The 18,906-nt window shown below is 43.6% G+C and overlaps 1 protein-coding gene across 2 annotated transcripts in view; it reads right to left on the bottom strand.

The window, feature by feature from the left end:
* Positions 1–20: 20 nt before the first annotated feature.
* LOC130381105 (E3 ubiquitin-protein ligase UHRF2-like) overlaps positions 21–18,906 on the bottom strand; it is a 34,100-nt gene continuing 15,214 nt past the window's right edge. Inside the window, exons 6-16 of one of the 2 annotated variants that reach the window (XM_056588539.1) lie at positions 18,158–18,344; positions 17,391–17,514; positions 15,560–15,667; positions 14,815–14,919; positions 14,206–14,312; positions 13,428–13,590; positions 12,099–12,236; positions 11,111–11,339; positions 10,746–10,900; positions 5,189–5,287; positions 21–4,762 (exon numbers count right to left, since the gene is read on the bottom strand). In XM_056588539.1, coding sequence (XP_056444514.1) covers positions 4,616–4,762; positions 5,189–5,287; positions 10,746–10,900; positions 11,111–11,339; positions 12,099–12,236; positions 13,428–13,590; positions 14,206–14,312; positions 14,815–14,919; positions 15,560–15,667; positions 17,391–17,514; positions 18,158–18,344 — 1,562 coding nt within the window. In that variant the 3' untranslated portion in view covers positions 21–4,615. The remainder of the gene's footprint in view (positions 4,763–5,188; positions 5,288–10,745; positions 10,901–11,110; positions 11,340–12,098; positions 12,237–13,427; positions 13,591–14,205; positions 14,313–14,814; positions 14,920–15,559; positions 15,668–17,390; positions 17,515–18,157; positions 18,345–18,906) is intronic. The other variant, XM_056588541.1, reaches the window with a different exon arrangement.

The raw sequence follows: 18,906 nt of genomic DNA, 5'->3' as shown, positions 1-18,906 counted from the left end.
GAAGGATTCTTCGTTTCTTGAATGTACAACAAAAACGTCAGATGGATACACGTGTAATGGCTGCCTTGCCTTCATGTCACTGGTTCTAGTGCCGAACATCAGGACTTCATCCCCGATTCCCAACGTATCCTATTGCAGTTACCAAGTGTCGTCTGTAGGACGGCACTGCACTATAAGCATTGGGATTGTACACAAGGCTCTCTGAGCAACAACCCCAATTATTGGTACTTTATAGCTGGATAGTAATTCAAGTTAGATATGTAAGGTTTTGAGTGAAAAACATGGATGCTGTTGCATGTGACTGATTCAGAGGCCTCAGTTTTGGCTTCTTTCTGTGATGTATACCTGACGTTATTGTAGCATTTTGTTTTTGTTGAAAGTAAAGAGAAATTGTTGTGATTATATAATATTTCTGAAGTTTTGGACTAGCATTCCTTTAAAATCCTTTACATTATAGTTTAAAGTTTGTCCAACCGCATAGTGGTACCTGCTTCTGTGATAATAAAGTAATTATAGAAAATGTCATTGGATTATTTATTAATTACACACACTGATTCATACCATTCATCTTTAGTTTAGATCAATATACTTATGCAAATATCCACTATTTCAAAGGAAGATCCTGAAGCTAAGCTATAACTGATATTTCTCCTGATACCTATATTTTGTATGTTTTTTTTATCCAAACATTCTTGAATTAAATGCTAAATGTGTGCCGTTTAAATTGATGCTTTGTATCAGTGGATTACTATAACTACTTGCTCAATGCAATTGTATAATTGTACTTCTAATAACTTTAGAGGATTCACACATAATAAAATGAGGAAAGCATTAGCATGTGCAAGAATTGCACTTAATTTAAATTAATTGTAGCAATACGTTTAAGTGAGTTCATATACATTTAATCTGCCTACTTATTGATTGAGCCAAGTATTGTATGAAGCAACTAAACATTTTGTTGATCTGAAAACCTTGGACTGCACAACCTAATGCGGTTCAAGTGAATCAGGTAAGGAAAACATTCCAAGAGGAGTCGTTTTCTGGAATCAAAATATTTAATAGGTACATATCAAGTATTATAACATGTATAAAATTTCAGATCACAATATGACGCGATGACACTCTGCCATGGTCCGACACCTCCACATCAACACGACTAACGACTCAACTAAAATGATTGAACACAAAAGGCGTACATACATAATATTACACAGTATATGAAACCGGATGACCGTGACTGTCTTTTCAATCGTTTTTTTTCTTCGTCAAGAGTGCAATAGTTAAAAAACATAAAACACAACACTTAAGCCAAGCGTCCACAAGACGTCTAGAAAAAACGTTAGTACTGAAGGGCACAGAGGGTAATGACGGGAACAGGGAGGGAGAGGGGGGGGGCGCATACAGCAGCAGAAATGAAGACTAGTAGATCTCCAGTCCATCCGAGAAGAAGGAATGGTCAAGCAAGCTTGAACAACGGTGTTAAAAGTTAAGTACGTCACAGTTAGATTTAGAGGCGATAGCATCCTTTGGATTTGCATGGTTTAAAAACAAACAAAAACAAAGACAAGAACTTGCAGAAAAGGAAACGAGGACATAGCCACGGAAAACAAACAAATAGCCAGCCAAACATAAGCCAAAAAAAACAACTCAACGGGACTAGCGAAATGTGTGGGACCAAGTTGGGTTCTTATAGACCTCGTCAATATCTCGTTCCGCGTGAACCTGTGTGTGGGACAGCTTAGACTCCGTCCCCTCGGGAACGGCCTACCCTCAGCCTTTGGCGAAATACCTGTTGTAGACCTGGGCGACTGAAAGTTCATCAACAAGTGAAGGGTTCTGTATTTGCAGACTTAAACCCACTGCAAACCTTGTATGGGACACAGGATGTTACAAAAGACAATCAGAAAATAACATGGGGTAACTCCTCTACCCAAATTACAATCTAGCTTCTGACGACTGTGGCGTTTGGTGTTGATTTGTAGCCACATCAAATGAATGGATTACATGTACAGCTAACTAAGATTCCATGATGTATTTCTGACAACCTCGGGCATTGTTGCATCACCAAGTTGCAGTTTCAACCATGTGACTCACTGTTGTCCACGTAAACAATTAGAATACGAAGAGTCATCATAAATACAATGAAGTATTATTACATGAGAATGCAAAGCTGAACCATTGAAATAGACATGCCGGCTAGTGAGATGGCTCTGATTAACGCGGCAATGAGCAAATAAGAGAGGTACTGTATGTTGAAAACTGTTATTGTACTTTTTGGAAAAATTACATGACACAAACTGCTAAATCTGCATTCATCATGTAAAATCTGTGACCATAATTACTGTACACTATTCTAGTTGTAAAGTCGTAATGCCTTGACCATTGTCATGTGTAGATAATAATACATAAACTGCAAAGTGTGCTGTTGTGACGACTAATCCCGACCTGGGACGACGTCACACAACCAAACAATTACATTGAATATCCGCAGTGATTTTTTGATAGTATCAAGTAGATTATTGTGTGCAACCAAGTTATTCTATGAATGCTTTTCTTTTTGGTTATACCCAGGGTAACAAGGTGATTGACATTGTAAAATGGAATCAGAATGACAAGGAAGTCTACCCCCTTTAAATTTTTGGGGGTAAAAATGCCGTTAAAGTCTCAATTTAAAGCAACGGGAGATTTTACTGGCAGGATGTATCTGTGGAACTTCCTTGTGCTTGAATATCAGCCTCCATGTATTGTATTATGTCCATAATCACATTCATGGACCTAAAACCAATGATGACGGCTTCCCCTGAATTAAACCTCCTTTGCACATAGGAAATGAATCAGGTTAGAGGAGAGAAAGGTATTGATGCGACCCACATGTCTGCGGAACGGCCAGCTCGTCAGGAGCAGGATCTGGATCACAAATCACTGAAAGTCCCTTTCGATAAAAGTGACTGTAAAGTGACTCCCTGAAAAACTGCTGTTTTCCATACTTCCTATGATCATTTTAGTCAATAAAACTATAATAATTCATTGGATTTTTTATCCTACAAAAGCCAAGGCGTTCTACGATACATTTGACAGAATCCATTTTAGTAACTTGGAATTGAACTAATTTCTATCGCAGATTCACACTTGGGAGTCCTCCATCAGACGTTTAACTTGTGTTAGTTATTTGTCACGATTGGTTGACAAAGTTACAAACTTTTGGTGAGAATCAAAGAACGAGACTCAATTCATTTTGAACATCCTCCAAACTAGATTTTTCCTGTCTATATTGAAATTGAGATCTTAAAAAATAGAATCCCCCAATAATAAACAGCCTACATCTGTACTGCATGACCTGGGTTTAACTGCAGTTTTTAACGTATAATAGCAACAAATATATAAGTAGAGAGCAGGCTAGTAGCTAGACAAGCCAAGCTCCAGCATTAGCAGTAGCCTAGCTAGACTAATACCAATTTGAGTAACGTTCAACCTAAATGTCAGTTTTTATTAGCTTAACCTTTCACATTTGTCCAAGATTTAAAGGTTGGGTATGGAATTCTCTTTTTTGGCCATTTTTGCAAAATTACTTGAAATCCTTATCATAACCCACTTACAGCCACTGAGTTAGAAGTACTGACATAAAAATTAAACAAGTCAATCATCTGTGGAACGGGCAGGGCTTGAAAAACTCCAGCCAATGATTTCCAGACCCACCGAGTGGCATTGGACAGTAAGTACGTCAATCAAACGATTGTACTGCACTCCCCCTACTGGCGTTTCGCAAATCCCATACCCAACCTTTAAGTTCCTTAATCGTGGTAGCTTAGCTCCATTTTCTAGATTTAACATTTGAAGAAAAACCAACCTGCTGCTTGTATGGATCCATATCCATTTCCAAAATACTGCCTCACCATTTGCTGCCGAATATGACTTCATATGAAGGCTAGAAAATAATGTCAAATGTTTTTAAAGTGCTTCAATTGACATTAAACATTTTACGATCTCCATACAAATATTGATTTCCTTGCCACCACAGGTAAATTATGCTAAACGCGTTTTATTATTTATAAAATAAATACAAACTGTGAACGGTGTGGAAAAAGTGTTGAGTGGTTTCGCCACATGAGTCTTCCCACAATGCTGCTAGTAGATTAGGCACAGGAATGCCTAAAGTACTCACACCTTCTAATGAGTTTAATTTGACCCCGCACTGCTTGGGTGGTACACAGAAGCTAACACACAAGGTCTGGCAGACATGCATTGCCTGGTTTGAGGTACAACTATGAACTCATGGCATCGGCGGACAGTGTGGCAGTGAGTACAATTACTGGATAGAAAGAAAGCGCAATCCGGACCTTTGGGGTTTTAAATTTAGGCTGGTGATTAGGATGGAGGCGGTCCAAACGTTTATCCGTTTCTGATGTGGTCTAGCAAGGGGCTATCATATACACAAATGACTTCATATGCAGTGGGTGTGTTTGACTTGGGGCTATTTCCTTTTTCTGTCTGTTGCACTATTTGTTTTAAACGTGGAGCTTATATGAGTATTTTTGGGAAGTAACAGGTGAACTCTGTTGGGAGCGTTGGGTTGCGAGTGTCGTGTGGGTGTTATATTTTCCCGCTGAAGACGAGCTCATCGGCCCTTGCTGTATCCGGGGAAGAACTGGTCGAGCAGGATCTGGAGTGTCTTGTTGGGGCCCATGCCGTAGTCCTTGCCCAGGTCGTGGCGGCACGCCGGACATGTGTACACCTCGGCACGGAACGATCGCTGGAGACACGTCTAGAGCGAAAGGATATCAATAAAACAAACGTATTTAAAGGTTCAGTCGGTACGCTTTGTGAGTTGTAAAGAAAGAAAGAAAGAAAGATAATGAGAGATTGTAAAAGAGCAACAAACACAAAAAACCTCCCCTCCTTCGCTGCTCCCCTCCCTACATATCAATTAGGCAAGAGATGCCCTGATTGGTCAGAAGTATGCCGGGAGCGAGGGCGGACTAGAATCGATATGGTCTTATAGAGAGGAAGGTGCCGTCCAGCCAGAACAGATATTCTCACAGTACTTTTCACTCACTAATAGCTCACGGATGACTAGGCCATTTCTAACTAATCGCACTCAAATAATAGCCTTTATATTCTATCTACAGCACCTTTAAAGTCAAACAATGACAGGGGACGACAGGATGTTGTAGAGTCGAGGGTCTCCTACCTTGCAGACGTTGTGTGTGCACACGGTGGTGACGGGGTGGTAGGCCAGCTCCTGGCAGCACACACACATGAACATCTGCTCCACCTTGCACAAGAAGTTCTGCACGGACGAACACACACACACACACACACACACACACACACACACACACACACACACACACACACACACACACACACACACACACACACACACACACACACACACACACACACACACACACACACACACACGAAGATTGATACATTTTGCATGTTTTTGTCATTAAGCAGATGCTTTTATCAAAAGATACTGATTGGTGTTTTGAAACCATAAATGATTAGACACATCAAATAAGACGTGTGGAGCTAGGGGTGACATACTAGCACAAGAACAGCCACACACACACACTACACATCAACAAAACCTTATGAAATGCCAGTGTGTCTCTCGAGCAAGTCAAACTGTCTTGTTTCTTAGCAACACGTGATATTGAGTTCCGTCGGTTATGCAACCTACAAATGCTACCACTTCTGTAAAAACGTCTTACTGAGCACACAGGGAAGGCATGTTAATAGGGACTAGATGTCCTCTCTGCGACACCGTAGTGGTGGATTATATTTGTATGAGCTGCCAGTCTGACTTAGACAATGAATGAGGTATTAAAGGTCCCATGGCATGCTACTTTATGGACGCTTTAATATAGATATTGGTGGGCCCCCAACACAGTATTTGAAGACGTTCCCGAAATTCCGCCGTGGTGCAGAATTACAGCCACTATGAGCCAGTCGCACATTGAGCTTTCCCCAAACGCGCTGTTTTGGTGTCTGTAGCTTTAATGCAAATGAGGAGGATAGAGGCGGGTTTACAAATCTAATTGTGTTCCATTTTATTCCTTTTAAAGATTTCAAGCATTTTATCAGAGCACAGTATTAATGTTTTGTGTTTATTTTCTTTCATTTTGAATCATTCCAGAATGTGTTTTTTCTAGAGTTGTCAGTTAAACGCGTTATTAACGGCGTTGACGCAAACCAATTTTAACGGCGTTAAAATTTTTATCGCGCGATTAAAGGGACTCTTACCTTTGTTGCATTTTTACACTTTTTTTGGATAAGATTAAATTGGTATTAATAAGGTAATAACACTCTAAAATGCAAGACAGACCCACCAGGAGTAAAAACAAACAATTATTTCACCCTCATAATATTTAGTGAAAACTTCAACCAATAAGATTCTTCGGACCGAAGGATCTTATTGGCCGACAGACCTGTCTGTTTGCTAGATGGACATGCAGGTTTTCCGCGGTTTTCCGTCTGCTTCTTGTGGCGCATTCGGGCCCGCGTCATCAAGGCGCGTCCTCAACTAGAGGGTTTGTTTTGATTCCACGGCAGACAGTAGCGAGTAGCGACCGTAGCGACTGACGATGGCAGACCAAAGTGGTCCACGGCGTACTGAAACTGCACCATTCAGTCCAATTAGGGGACTCACCTCGGACTCAGACTCACAGAGTTACCCTCCTCTGGAGCCTCAGGAAGACCAGACTGTTGGCCACCAACTGCACCATTTAGTCCGACAAGGGGACCCGATTCGGCCTCAGAAGCCAAGTGGTCCCGCTCCCCTGGATGATTCTCAGGACCTCCAGACCGTTGGCAACCAACCGCACCACTCAGTCCGATTACGGGACCCGTTTCGGACTCAGACGCGAAGTTGTCCCGCTACTCTGGAGCTCCGGGAAGACCTCCAGACCGTTGGCACCCAACCGCACCACTCAGTCCGATTACGGGACCCATTTCGGACTCAGACGCGACGTTGTCCCGCTACTCTGGAGCTCCGGGAAGACCTCCAGACCGTTGGCACCCAACCGCACCACTCAGTCCGATTACGGGACCCATTTCGGACTCAGACGCGACGCTGTCCCGCTACTCTGGAGCTACACGAAGACCTCCAGACCGTTGGCACCCAACCGCACCACTCAGTCCGATTACGGGACCCATTTCGGACTCAGACGCGACGTTGTCCCGCTACTCTGTTTGTAATGCTCATACACCTTTCTTATACTCAGTGGGACTACTGTCCTTCAACATGGGGCCTCAAAACGGTATCACACGAAGCCCATAAAATTACAGTGAGCCACCTGCTAAATTTCTTGTTTACTAGACCCCTGGTAGATATTATGACCCCTGGGAGTCTAAACTAAATGTATTATTATTATTATTATTATTATTAAACATAACCCATGGGAGTCTAAACATAGCCCATGGGAGTCTAGAACTTTTGTACTGTAGCGACCCTGGGACAGTTAAATAGTTTGTGTGTTATGTGTTACATTATATTTCGTTGTCCGCTATGCCAGTTGTTCTATGTGCATGTATTGTAATGTTCTTCTTGTCAATCAGCGTGGGGGCGAATCATTAGGTCAGCTGGGGGAGGGCCTTGGAAGAACAGGAGGGTGGGGGCCTGCACGCGAGTGAGACCGTGTTGGGGTTGCCGGGGTAACCGGGGTTTGTTTTGTGTCGGTTTTCTGCCGTTGGTTACAATGTTACGGGTTTCAGTGACCTGGTTTTGGTTCATTAAAACTACCTTCAACTACTAATGACTCGACATCATTATGTCACCGGCGAGGTCGTTACAGTACTCTAAAAAATAACGCTTAGTTTTGTACTCTAAAAAATAACGCTTAGGGGGTGGGGCATTGGAGGAAGGCGGGATGATTTGAATGTGCTGTAATTCTCAAATGCAACAAAGGTCAGAGTCCCTTTAACGCAATTATTATATTAAAAATAAATAAAAAAAAATTTTTTTTTTTTTTTTCTTTGGCTCAAAACAAAGAGGCAGTAGCCTGACTGCTATGTTCAAATGACATTTGTTCAAAGCAGTCGTTTAATTGCACTATAGGCTCTTTTTTTGTATCGTCCTGTTTTGATCAGTATATGCCAATGTTGTTATCAATAAAAATTTGCAGAAGGCAAGCCGATGCACTTCACCATGTTGATAAGAGAATTAAAATGAGAAGAATTATGGGACAAAAAAATCAAGGGATATTTAGCATAGAAAAATAATTTGTGATTAATTGCGATTAATCGTGAGTTAACTATGACATTAATGCGATTAATCACGATTAAATATTTTAATCGCTTGACAGATCTAGTTTTTTCCAATGTAAATTTAACCTAAATTGTAATCAGTTGTGACAGTAAATAATTAAGATTCTGTTTATCTCAGTCAGATAGCCCTGACTGAGCAGCTTGTCTGACAGGGTACCATGCGCTCTGTCTACAGTGGATGCATCGCTATATCGTATATTATATATTATCAAGGCCAAAAGATGAGTGCGCTACCAGAAAATATTATGAATCTAAAACAACTGCGTCGGGTTCTCCAACATCTCTGGTTCTTCCACTTCCACATCAATCTGAAGTAGACTGAACCACGGCATGGAGGAGAAAGGGATTGTTGCCCGCAATCGTCTCCCGCCGGAGCCTCGGCAGCGGGCTGTGTTGGTGCTACGCGGTGGTGGTGCCTCGCGGCAGCGGGCAGCGGGGCTCCGGCGGGAGACAATCGCGGGCAACAATCCCTTTCTCCTCCATGTCGTGATTCACATACTTCAGGGAGTCAAAGCCAAAGTTCCTTTCCCCCAATTCCTTCTCAACCATGGCTGAGATAACCCCCACTACAGTATCGTTGTGGAAATACCAGAGATGTCAGAGAACCGACGTGTTATGCGCCACAACACCAACAGCAGAACGGTTATCCAAATAACAAAGAAGTGTACAACACTTGCGTTACAGTGTGTGTTATCAGAGACACACACATAGGGGAACTCATATTAATGTTAGAAAACCTCATAAAGTGAGATTTTCATGCCATGGGACGTTTAATACCAATACTCTTTGGCTGGGATGCAATGATGAGGTATCAGACAATCAAGTCATTTTAGCCTGAATACATAGGTAAAAATCACAAGACCAGATTGCTAGTACCATTGACAGTATCAGTGCAATAACATGTTTGACAACGATATTTATTGCTTAAGATTTCGATCAGCAAAGTCACAACTTTTCTCGGTTTTGGGACCTCAGTGGTGGAACGAGCTCCCTGCCGTTCTCAGGACCGCAGAGAAGCTCACTATCTTCCGAAAAAGACTCAAGACTCAACTGTTCAGAGACCACCTCGACTCTGCATAGCAACCCTCCCCCTTTTGGCCACCATTGTACATTGTATTGTATTGTGTTGTATTATAGTACTTAACTGTGTAGAAACTGCAGTAGTTGCTACCATTGCTGTAACACCGGGAATTAGCCTAGCGATTGTTGTACTTGCACTTGGTTCTATGAACATCCTTACTGTACCGACAGCGATATATTGTTGCACTTCTTGTGACAAATGTACTTATTGTAAGTCGCTTTGGATAAAAGCGTCTGCTAAATGCCTACATTTTTTTGCACTCAAGTAGTCGGCTATTTTAACTCTTGCAATTGATGTTAGCTATAGCCACAAAGTAGCTTAACTTATCCACTGTTTGCGTTCCTACAGTGTTGGGTATAGTGGAGATGACGATAGTGGAGTCGTTGGTCTTTTGTTGACACAAAGTGACTTTCGTCCTTCTTGCTTTGCTTAAATTCTGGAATAATTGTTGTGGGGAGAGCATGAGTTTTAGTCAGAATGCCTGATTTAGATTGGATGGATGTGTGTTGTGAATTGAGAACAGCAAGCTCATGATGTGATATAGCGTTCAGCTCTGCAAAATGTTTTACTTGATGACATTTGTAATGCTGTTGGTAGCCACAGGTTTGCCCCTTCTGAACTTAAACACGTAGTTCATTTCCTTACCTAGCTCTTCTTTGTTTATGTTGGTAGCTTAGGCATGTCATGTCACTCTGTCAACATTGGGCGCATTGAGCAGAAAATAGTGGGTCATATGCTTTTTGGAAGCGCTTTCTTCATAAAACGTGTCAGACATCCCAGTTTTTTGGATATATTTTATTCATTAGTAAGTTACATGGGCATGCCATCTTTCAGAACCTTTCATTACCTGCACTAAAGAGATGCGTCTCTGTCCCCAGCACATTTCAAACCAAACTGACGCCCATGGTTTGAGCTGCTCTGGTTTTGCTTATTTTAGCCATCAAATTAATGTCTACTGCTTTCGGCACACTTTTGTCTTTTTTGTAACTTCCGGTGGTTCTACCCTAGTTCATCTATCGTTTTTACTGAAATATTTCAATTTTTCAAGTTAGTTTGAGGGTAAATTGGGATAAGTCTGAGGGCGCAATGTCACGTAGGTCTTACTACACCTTTATTCTCTTTTACTTATTACTTATTTTATTTTATTACTTAACTTTGCCTTAATTATCTTTTACGTATCAATTTTATCATTTTTATCATTTTTATTTAACTATGTTTGCTTTACCTTTATGCTAAATCTTAAACGTATCCATCTTATTTTATTATTACATTTTATTGTATGACGATGTTTCTATGTGAAGCACTTTGAGTCTGCCTCGTGTATGAAAAGTGCTGCATCAATAAAGTTGCCTTGCCTAGGCTTGCTTTAATAAAATGGAGGACGGGCACATACCTGACCCTCAGCCAGCGATACCATGGCCTCGTCCCAGAGCTTCCTGTTGGCCGTGTCCTCCTGGATGAGCTGCCGCTGCTGGACAGACAGCTGGAAGGACTCCTCCACCTTTATCCTCTTAGCAGGGATCTCCTCCGCGGCTGTGGTCACTACTGCTGCACGCGCACACGCAGACACAGACACACTTTTAGCCTATGAGACGACAGTATAACAATTATATTTATTTGGCCTAGTACAACCACAATTGCACTTTTGTGTTCCTTAAACCATTACCGTTGAGGTAATGGCTGAGAATTAATTAGGGAAGTAAATACATAACTACATAAATAAACGATTGAATGTATGAATGAACAAAAGCCCCCCACCACTCGCTCTGGGGGTCTTCTGCCCCTCTCCGTTCCTCCGAGGCACCGGCTGCATCTCCATGGTCACTGGCTTCTGCTCCCCTGGCTCCTCCTTCACCTCCTCCACCCTGGGGTGTATCCGGGGCCGGCCCCGCCCTCGGTGACGCTTCCCCCGACCGGAGCCCCCGCCACGCGCACTGGCCTCCCGCTTGGTCTTGTTGGCCATGGCCTCCAGGTAGCCTGGGGGGTACTGGGCCCGGGCAAGCAGAGAGAGAGCGGGACAGAGATAGAGAGAGACAGAGAGCGAACGAGAAAGAGAACATAAATACAGGTGGAAGAGAAAAGCTCAGAATCAGTTTGATGTTGTTGTTGTTTTGGGGGATGTGCAAAGCATCCCGGGTCAAATACGGTTTTAATTGATGTCGTACTTTATGAGTATTCACCGCTGAGAAACATGTGGATTGGACCACATTGTGAAGGGAGGGATGGTAAAACGTTAATATTCAACGTTGGATTATGAGAATATTAAGAGAATAGACCTTGAGCGCAGAGGTTTTTCTAGTGGGGCGAACACAAGTGCATCATGACGTTAATTATGGGAACCTCCAGCCTTCCTCCCCTTAATTAACTTGATGAGATACACCTGTTAACACCACTACCGTTCCATCTCTCTGATAAAGGCCTGTAGTTCTCCTTCTTCACTCTTTTAAAACATAGCGAGGTGTGTATTATCAGAATGATATGCTTTTGCGGCATCAAGCATCATCCAGATATAGAGTTGTTATTATAACCTGTAACACTGAAATATATTTAATTATTAGATACGTTAAAAAGTTAATCACATGATAACTTAATCATCATCAACAAGGTTATCCGTATTGGGAGTTTTTCTCTATTCAACCTGCCCTCTAGCTCCATCACAGTAAGGCCGGTTCATGATGCTCTTCCCCTCTCCCTAAGTCCTGCCTCCGACCCCATAGGAGCCCCCCATAAGCCCCGCCCCTCTCACCTGAACGGCGAGGCTGAGCTTCTTGCTGCGCTCCAGGCCCTCGGGGGTCCAGGCGGCGGGCTCCAGGTCGTCTCGTCGGAGGAGGTACCGCCACACCAGGAAACCACACTTCCCGATCTCGGGCCAGTACTTCACCACCTGGGCCCGTCGCGCGCGCACACACACACACGCACACGCACACGCACACACACACACACACGTTGTGTAATAGTAGTCGAAGATAGGGATGTGGAAAAGTGATGGTTGTTGGGTTTTACAAAATAACAAAACATCAAAATATGGCAATGTTTTTTTTATGACATGCCCATTTCATGACTCACAGCTGCTGCATAGTGACGGCGGATTAAGCCTTGAAGAAAAACCAATGCATCGTATTTACGAGCGAGTGCTCCGTATATTTATTCTCTGTGACGAGTGTAAGGGATGCAGCTCCCCCTGCCTCTCCATTACCTCCATCTAGTTATTTATTCCGCGAGTCATACCCACCGCAGTCGACACCGAGACACAGTAAAGAAGGACGCATTGTGTTTTTACATTTACATTTTGTACAGCAGTAGCGGTGTCGCTTCTGGTGACATCCGTACCGTGCTTATGCTGTACCCATTCCCTCCACCGAAACGACTGTATTTTGTATAATACTGTACCCTTGGAAAAACGAATATTGTAACTTCTAAATACTGTCTAGTCTAATTATACCGTATCATTTTTAATACATTGGGAACAGCATAAATGATCAATGCTACATTTTATAAATCCTGTTCCTTTAGAGTACCCTTTCATACACATTGTGGCTATTGTCTATAAATACTGCACTGTGTCCACAGATAACCTTGTAAATACTATATTCTCTAAATACTGCACCGTGTGAGTATTTTATTCTATAAATACTGCGCTGTGTCCACAGCCTACATTGTAAATACTATATTCTCTTAATACTGCCCCATTGTTAGTACTATATTCTATAAATACTGCACTGTGTCCACAGCCTACCTTGTACTATATTCTTTAAATACTGCACCATCATAGTGCTATATTCTATAAATGCTGTGCTGTGTCCACAGCCTACCATTTAAGTAATAGATTCTATAAATACTGCACCATGTAAATACTGTCTTCTATAAATAAATACTGCTCAATTTTAAATACTGCACTGTGTCCGCAGCGTACCTTCTAAATACTATAAATACTGCTCCATATAAATAGTGCCCCCTGTAAACACTGTCTGCAGCGTACCTTGTTAGTACTATGTTCTATAAATACTGCCCTGAGTCCGCAGCGTAGCTCGTTAGTACTATATTCTATAAATACCGCCCTGTGTCCGCAGCGTACCTTGTAGATGCCGTCGTACCGGTTGCCCTCCTCGGGGGCGTACTTGCTGATGCGCCGGCCCTTGGAGCTCCGCACCACGCGCACCGGCTTCCCCTCTCGCCAGTTCCTCGACTCGGCGCCGTCTTTGTCGTTGAGCGGCGCGTCGCAGTTCAGTGCCAGCGCCCTGTCGGGGGGGGGTTCCACAACGGCCCGTTAGATCGTCTAATACAGGGTTTCAAGCCTTGTTCACCTGCTAGCTTGCTTCCCTGTTCAGTTCCGCCCCCCGCCGCCCTCGCCGGAGGTAAGAACCAAAAAAGAACTGAGAAGGAGCCGAGATGGCTGCCATGGGAATAAGGCCCATGGTTACGCTGATGCAGATCTTTGTTAGAAACTGTATTCGCGTAGGCTTTTATTATTGTCACTAAAAAGGAGTGGGCTTTATAAACACTGGTGTTGCTGCCAACTGGCGGCTGCTATTGTTAGCGGTTGCTAGTAGCTAGAAGCCAACTGTAATATTGGTGATGATAAACTGCCAAGTTTGGTGGTTCTTTGTGGAACGCTACACTGAACCGCAAACTGCTGACATTTTGTATGGGCTTTTGTATTGGCTTTATGGATAAGATAATTAAGACAGAAAAGTTTGTTGAAATAGAGGGAGGATGAAAAGGATCACAGTTTGGAATAGAACCGGGGTTGCAACGCAGATGTAGTGATTCCTTTGGGCATCGGAACTGATTCACATAATACATGGAATCAGTGAAACAGGTCTGATGAGCAGTTCAGAATCCAGTTGTAATACCTGTTCATGTGGGTCAGAGTCTGGTCAAAGGAGTGCTCTCCAATCCGCTTGTTTCCTGAGAGGTCGCGACCCCCACTTCCTGTATAGGTAAACTCATCTCCCCTGTCCTGTTGGAAATCAAAGATGAGTAACATGTAAGCATTAGTTACACGCAGTTAGTAACAGACAGACAGACAGACAGACAGACAGACAGACAGACAGACAGACAGACAGACAGACAGACACACACACACAGACACACCTATAAGAACTACCCATCCACATGGCAAGAATAAAGAAAGAACAGACCACCCAGTAGAAAACTAACTGTACAGTTGGAACCCCAGTTCAGATTAAACCCAGATCTCTGGCATCGTAAAATGACTGCTAACAACAACAATGCACTTTAGAGACAGATCAATCGCCTTACACCCATCCCACACAACTTGGGACAGAGCCAACCTCCGCCTTACGACGTTGGGTTGGCATTTCATCACCATGATAAACAACACAATAGTAATGGTCTATAGAGACATGGCCTTTGCAGACAATATCAGCCACCAAAACAAGTCACCACACACACACACACACACACAAACAATGGAAAACCGGACATCAACCACTACCCACCACTTCATCCTCAAAGCCTCCGGCCAACACCAGCGAATAGGAGCCGTCGTTACTGCGTCCGTGGATACCGCCCACGTGCGGTCGGTGCACCCCCGCCTCACTCACCTGGAGGAGAGAGAGAGAGAGAGAGAGAGAGAGAGAGAGAGAGAGAGAGAGAGAGAGAGAGAGAGAGAGAGAGAGAGAGAGAGAGAGAGAGAGAGAGAGAGAGAGAGAGAGAGAGAGAGAGAGAGAGAGAGAGAGAGAGAGAGAGAGAGAGAGAGAGAGAGAAAGAAAGAAAACAACAAAAAGATCAACCGCACATTCTTCCTGAAGGTTCAAGGATTGGAACACACAGGAGCAACGAGCTACGGCTGAAACAGAGGCCGCCATTGGTCGGTGGTGACACAGCATGCCTTAATGGTCATGCAACATCATTAAGGAAGTTGGGATTGAGAGGTAGGTGATAGAATATGTGCAATCATGGGGAAATTTCACATATGTTTATCCATTCTAAAGTACCATTTAATAATATAAAGTAATCAAACATCTTGTAATATAGAATATGCTATCACACTCAAGCGAGGCACTCCTGACCTTTAAACAACACATTTTTTACAATTCCTCAATTAAATTAAAGGCTTTTGTTCATTCATACTTCAACTACTTACTTAACATTAAGTCCACAATCTTGATTTCAGGACTTCTTCAAAAGGTTACTCAAAGACGACATCAATACGATGATTAAAAACCGGAAATATTAGGTCACCTGGACACGGAATTTCCACGTGGTTCCGACCGGAACGCCAGGAACGGGCCCGTAGTGGTTTGACGGAACAATGGTGCATTCTTTAGTCCGCCCCACACAAGCCATACCCTGCAATTACCCAGAGAGAAACGAGAATAAAAAACAGGGAATTTCTTGGGATTCAAAATGAATGTCCTGCAATGAAACGAACATCATCATGATGGCTTGCTTCCACCACGATATTCATATTTCTTTCAAGTCAAATGTAGTGTAATGTCACACCATGACGTAAGTGTTTAACAGGTCGACGTTACAACTGTAAACATACTCATACATAATAGAGCCAGTACCATCGCGGTTCCCAACAAAGAAACCCCAGCTCGTTATTACTCCGAACCCTCAGCGGATGACTCATCGCACTTCCCCGCACTCAAAACACACAAGCTGTTCTCAATTAGTAGACACTCATACACTATAACGTCCTGTAACACCCTCCCCCCCCCCCCCCCCCCCCCCAAAAAAAGAAACAGAGCGGTGAGTGATTTTCCGTCAGCGGTTCCAGGAAGCTCAGGTTAAACGGCGACCAACGCAGAGCATTGTTTCATGAGACCTTAGAACGAGAACCAACGCAGCCACCCTCTTACGTTAGAGTTTAGGGAAACAAATTGTTAACATGACCTCCATTTTATAAGGCCTTCGGATTTTTAATAACACATCTTTAAAAAAATATGTATAAAAAAAAAAAAAAGTGTCCTTCTGCCAGTTACCATGGCATCGCTAAACACTTGCACAACACCATTTTTTTTCATGTTTGGTTTCAATGGGTTGCGCTCATTAAATAGAAACCCGACATGAAAAACGATGCAAGGTGCTTTTGCACAAGAGGCCTGTTAATTAAATGGATTTGGAGGACATTATTGGATGAGCCAATATTATTCACACATATGTGGAAAAACGATGAATATATCACGATAGGAATTTATCAAGAAGCGGGGCTTCAGTTTAAGAGGAGCGAGATGCTACAAAATATAATTAAGGTCAACAATAACGGCTTTTGATAATATCAAGCAAGCATGGTTTAAGGGGAATAGACAACGCTTAAAAACTGCATAAATAGCAGACAGAGAGAAAAAAAGAAAGAAAGACAGAAAAAAAAGAGATAGAAAGAAAGAGACATAAAGACAGAAAGAAAGAATCAAAGAAACATGGCCCGAATGTACAAACAGAAGCGACCGATACATTCATCTAGCTACTAAATTAAGTAGTGTATCCATGTGAAATAAAAGGCTCACTCGATCCAATTGGATTGCTTGTGTTCTCCTCAGCTAGCAATCTACGTGGGTTCCTAAGGGCGCCGTCACCCTTTGACCTCCAGGGGAATTGGTACGAACCAGCCGCTCATTTGTTACAATTTGTCACTTTCCCCCGGTTCAGTTCGTGCTCACTCCTCCATACTTAAAAGGGAATGAAAACTATGTAGTCATTGAGTGAGGAAAGTGGGTGAGGAGCCGCACATTATTCTGACCAGAAAACCAGAAAACCTATGTTGTATCGCTTGTCTAATAAAATAAATTCAAATAATCATGAGCTGCCTGGATGTAAAACTAGAGTTGTATAGTGGTTGCATTGATTGATACAAAGGGGACTGGGATCCCTGTTTTAAAGCGGAGCAGAGGTCAGAGGCCCCCCCTGACCTCTGGTTTGGTTTTTAAACCAAACCCTTGAGCGTTTCCTCCGATAGTCCTGTTTTTTTGAAAAAAAACAGGACTATCGGAGGAAACGCTCAAGGGTTTGGTTTAAAAACGGACCCGACAGCCCAGGTGTGAACCCCCTCCCCCCCCTAATGGCTCACCTTCCCCCAGTCCCGCTGGCTCTCGGTGGTGGCCGAGGGCATCTTGGCTTTCTTCTTGCTGGCCTTCAGCTTCTCCCCGGCCTTGATGACCTCACTGGTGTCGTTCTTGCAGGTGGGGCAGTACCTGGGGGGGGGGGCACAGCGTCCGCTCAGTTAGTGGGTAAACAGTGGAGCACGGTGGGCTTGGACGAATGACGGGTGATGTATATAGACGGGAGAGGGGTGACATGACGCAGCTGATTCAGTTCAAGTGTTTCACTGAATTCTCGTGTGGGACGGGGAGTCACTTTTGCCGTTTGTACGTTTGTAAATAACTACAACTCCGGCCACCAGAGGGTGCCAAAGGGATCACTAACAGTGTAAATAAAAAAAACTTTAGTTTCAGATATGGATCATTAATAGGTATTATGCCACCAGGTGTGAGTCTGATTAGCCGTTACCAGCCCCTTTGAAAACCGGCCTCTTCTGACATCACAAGTGAGCGTGTCCACCTAGATGTGTGCTGGGTAGGTAATTCTATCAGTCTACCCAGTGGACTGTAGCAAACGTTGCTCATCCATCCGTCATTCATCTAGGTGGACTCACCCACTTGTGATATCGGAAGGGCCGATTTTCAAAACGGTATGTAACGGCTAATCACACTCCTGGGGGTATAATATGTCACCTTATAATATGTCTCCCGACCCCCCTCCCCTAGTTCCCCTGGGCCCCAAACCCCCAAACACTATAAAAACACTATAGGAGGGCCCCCGCGACGGCAGACTGACCAGTCCTCGTCGTCGGGGATAGTGGCGAGCGGCGGGCTGAGGCAGTAGATGTGGAACGCCATGTTGCACTCGTCGCACAGCAGCTGCATGTGGGCGTCCTGCTTCCCGCCGCACACGCAGCACGAGCAGAAGCGGCACTCCGCGTCCGGGTCCGCCCGGCAGTGCTTGCACTCCGGCCCGCTTTTCCCTGGAAGGGACGGATGGATAGATAGATGAATACTTCATGGATCCCCAGGGGGGAATTCAAAGTCACAGTCGCTTGAACACGTGCGTTGAATACAACATGAACAAAATGATGAAATAAAAAGGTGAATGGGGGGGGGGGGGGGGGGGGGGGGATACGGTTGTATTCCACTTGTTTTGAGTTGATTGATCTTTCATCCCTGTGCTGCTTGTCAGTGTGTGACGTGACGAGAGAAAATAAAAAAATCCTTAAATCCTCGCCCACTAAAAAGCGCTTTTGATTCTGCCTCCATGTTAATCAGCACTGAGCGCTTTGATGATCAACATGGGAGCGCAATCGAAAGAGCTTTTTGCAGAGTGGATTTTTATGTCCGATGTCTAACCCTAACCCTATCCTTATCCGTCTTTGTCTGTCATTTCCCCCCCCCCCCCCCCCCCGATATGGATCATTAAACATCACCTTCAAAATGATATTTGAAGTGGATGTTGGTGTTCCACCAGCAAAACAACAAAAAAGAGGGTTGGGGTTTAGGAAGCTGCAAGTCTCTGTTTCAATGACCAAACAG

The sequence above is a fragment of the Gadus chalcogrammus genome, chromosome 4 (genome assembly GCF_026213295.1).
Source record: "Gadus chalcogrammus isolate NIFS_2021 chromosome 4, NIFS_Gcha_1.0, whole genome shotgun sequence".
Taxonomy (NCBI): domain Eukaryota; kingdom Metazoa; phylum Chordata; class Actinopteri; order Gadiformes; family Gadidae; genus Gadus; species Gadus chalcogrammus.
This window is presented reverse-complemented; position numbering and strand designations above follow the sequence as displayed.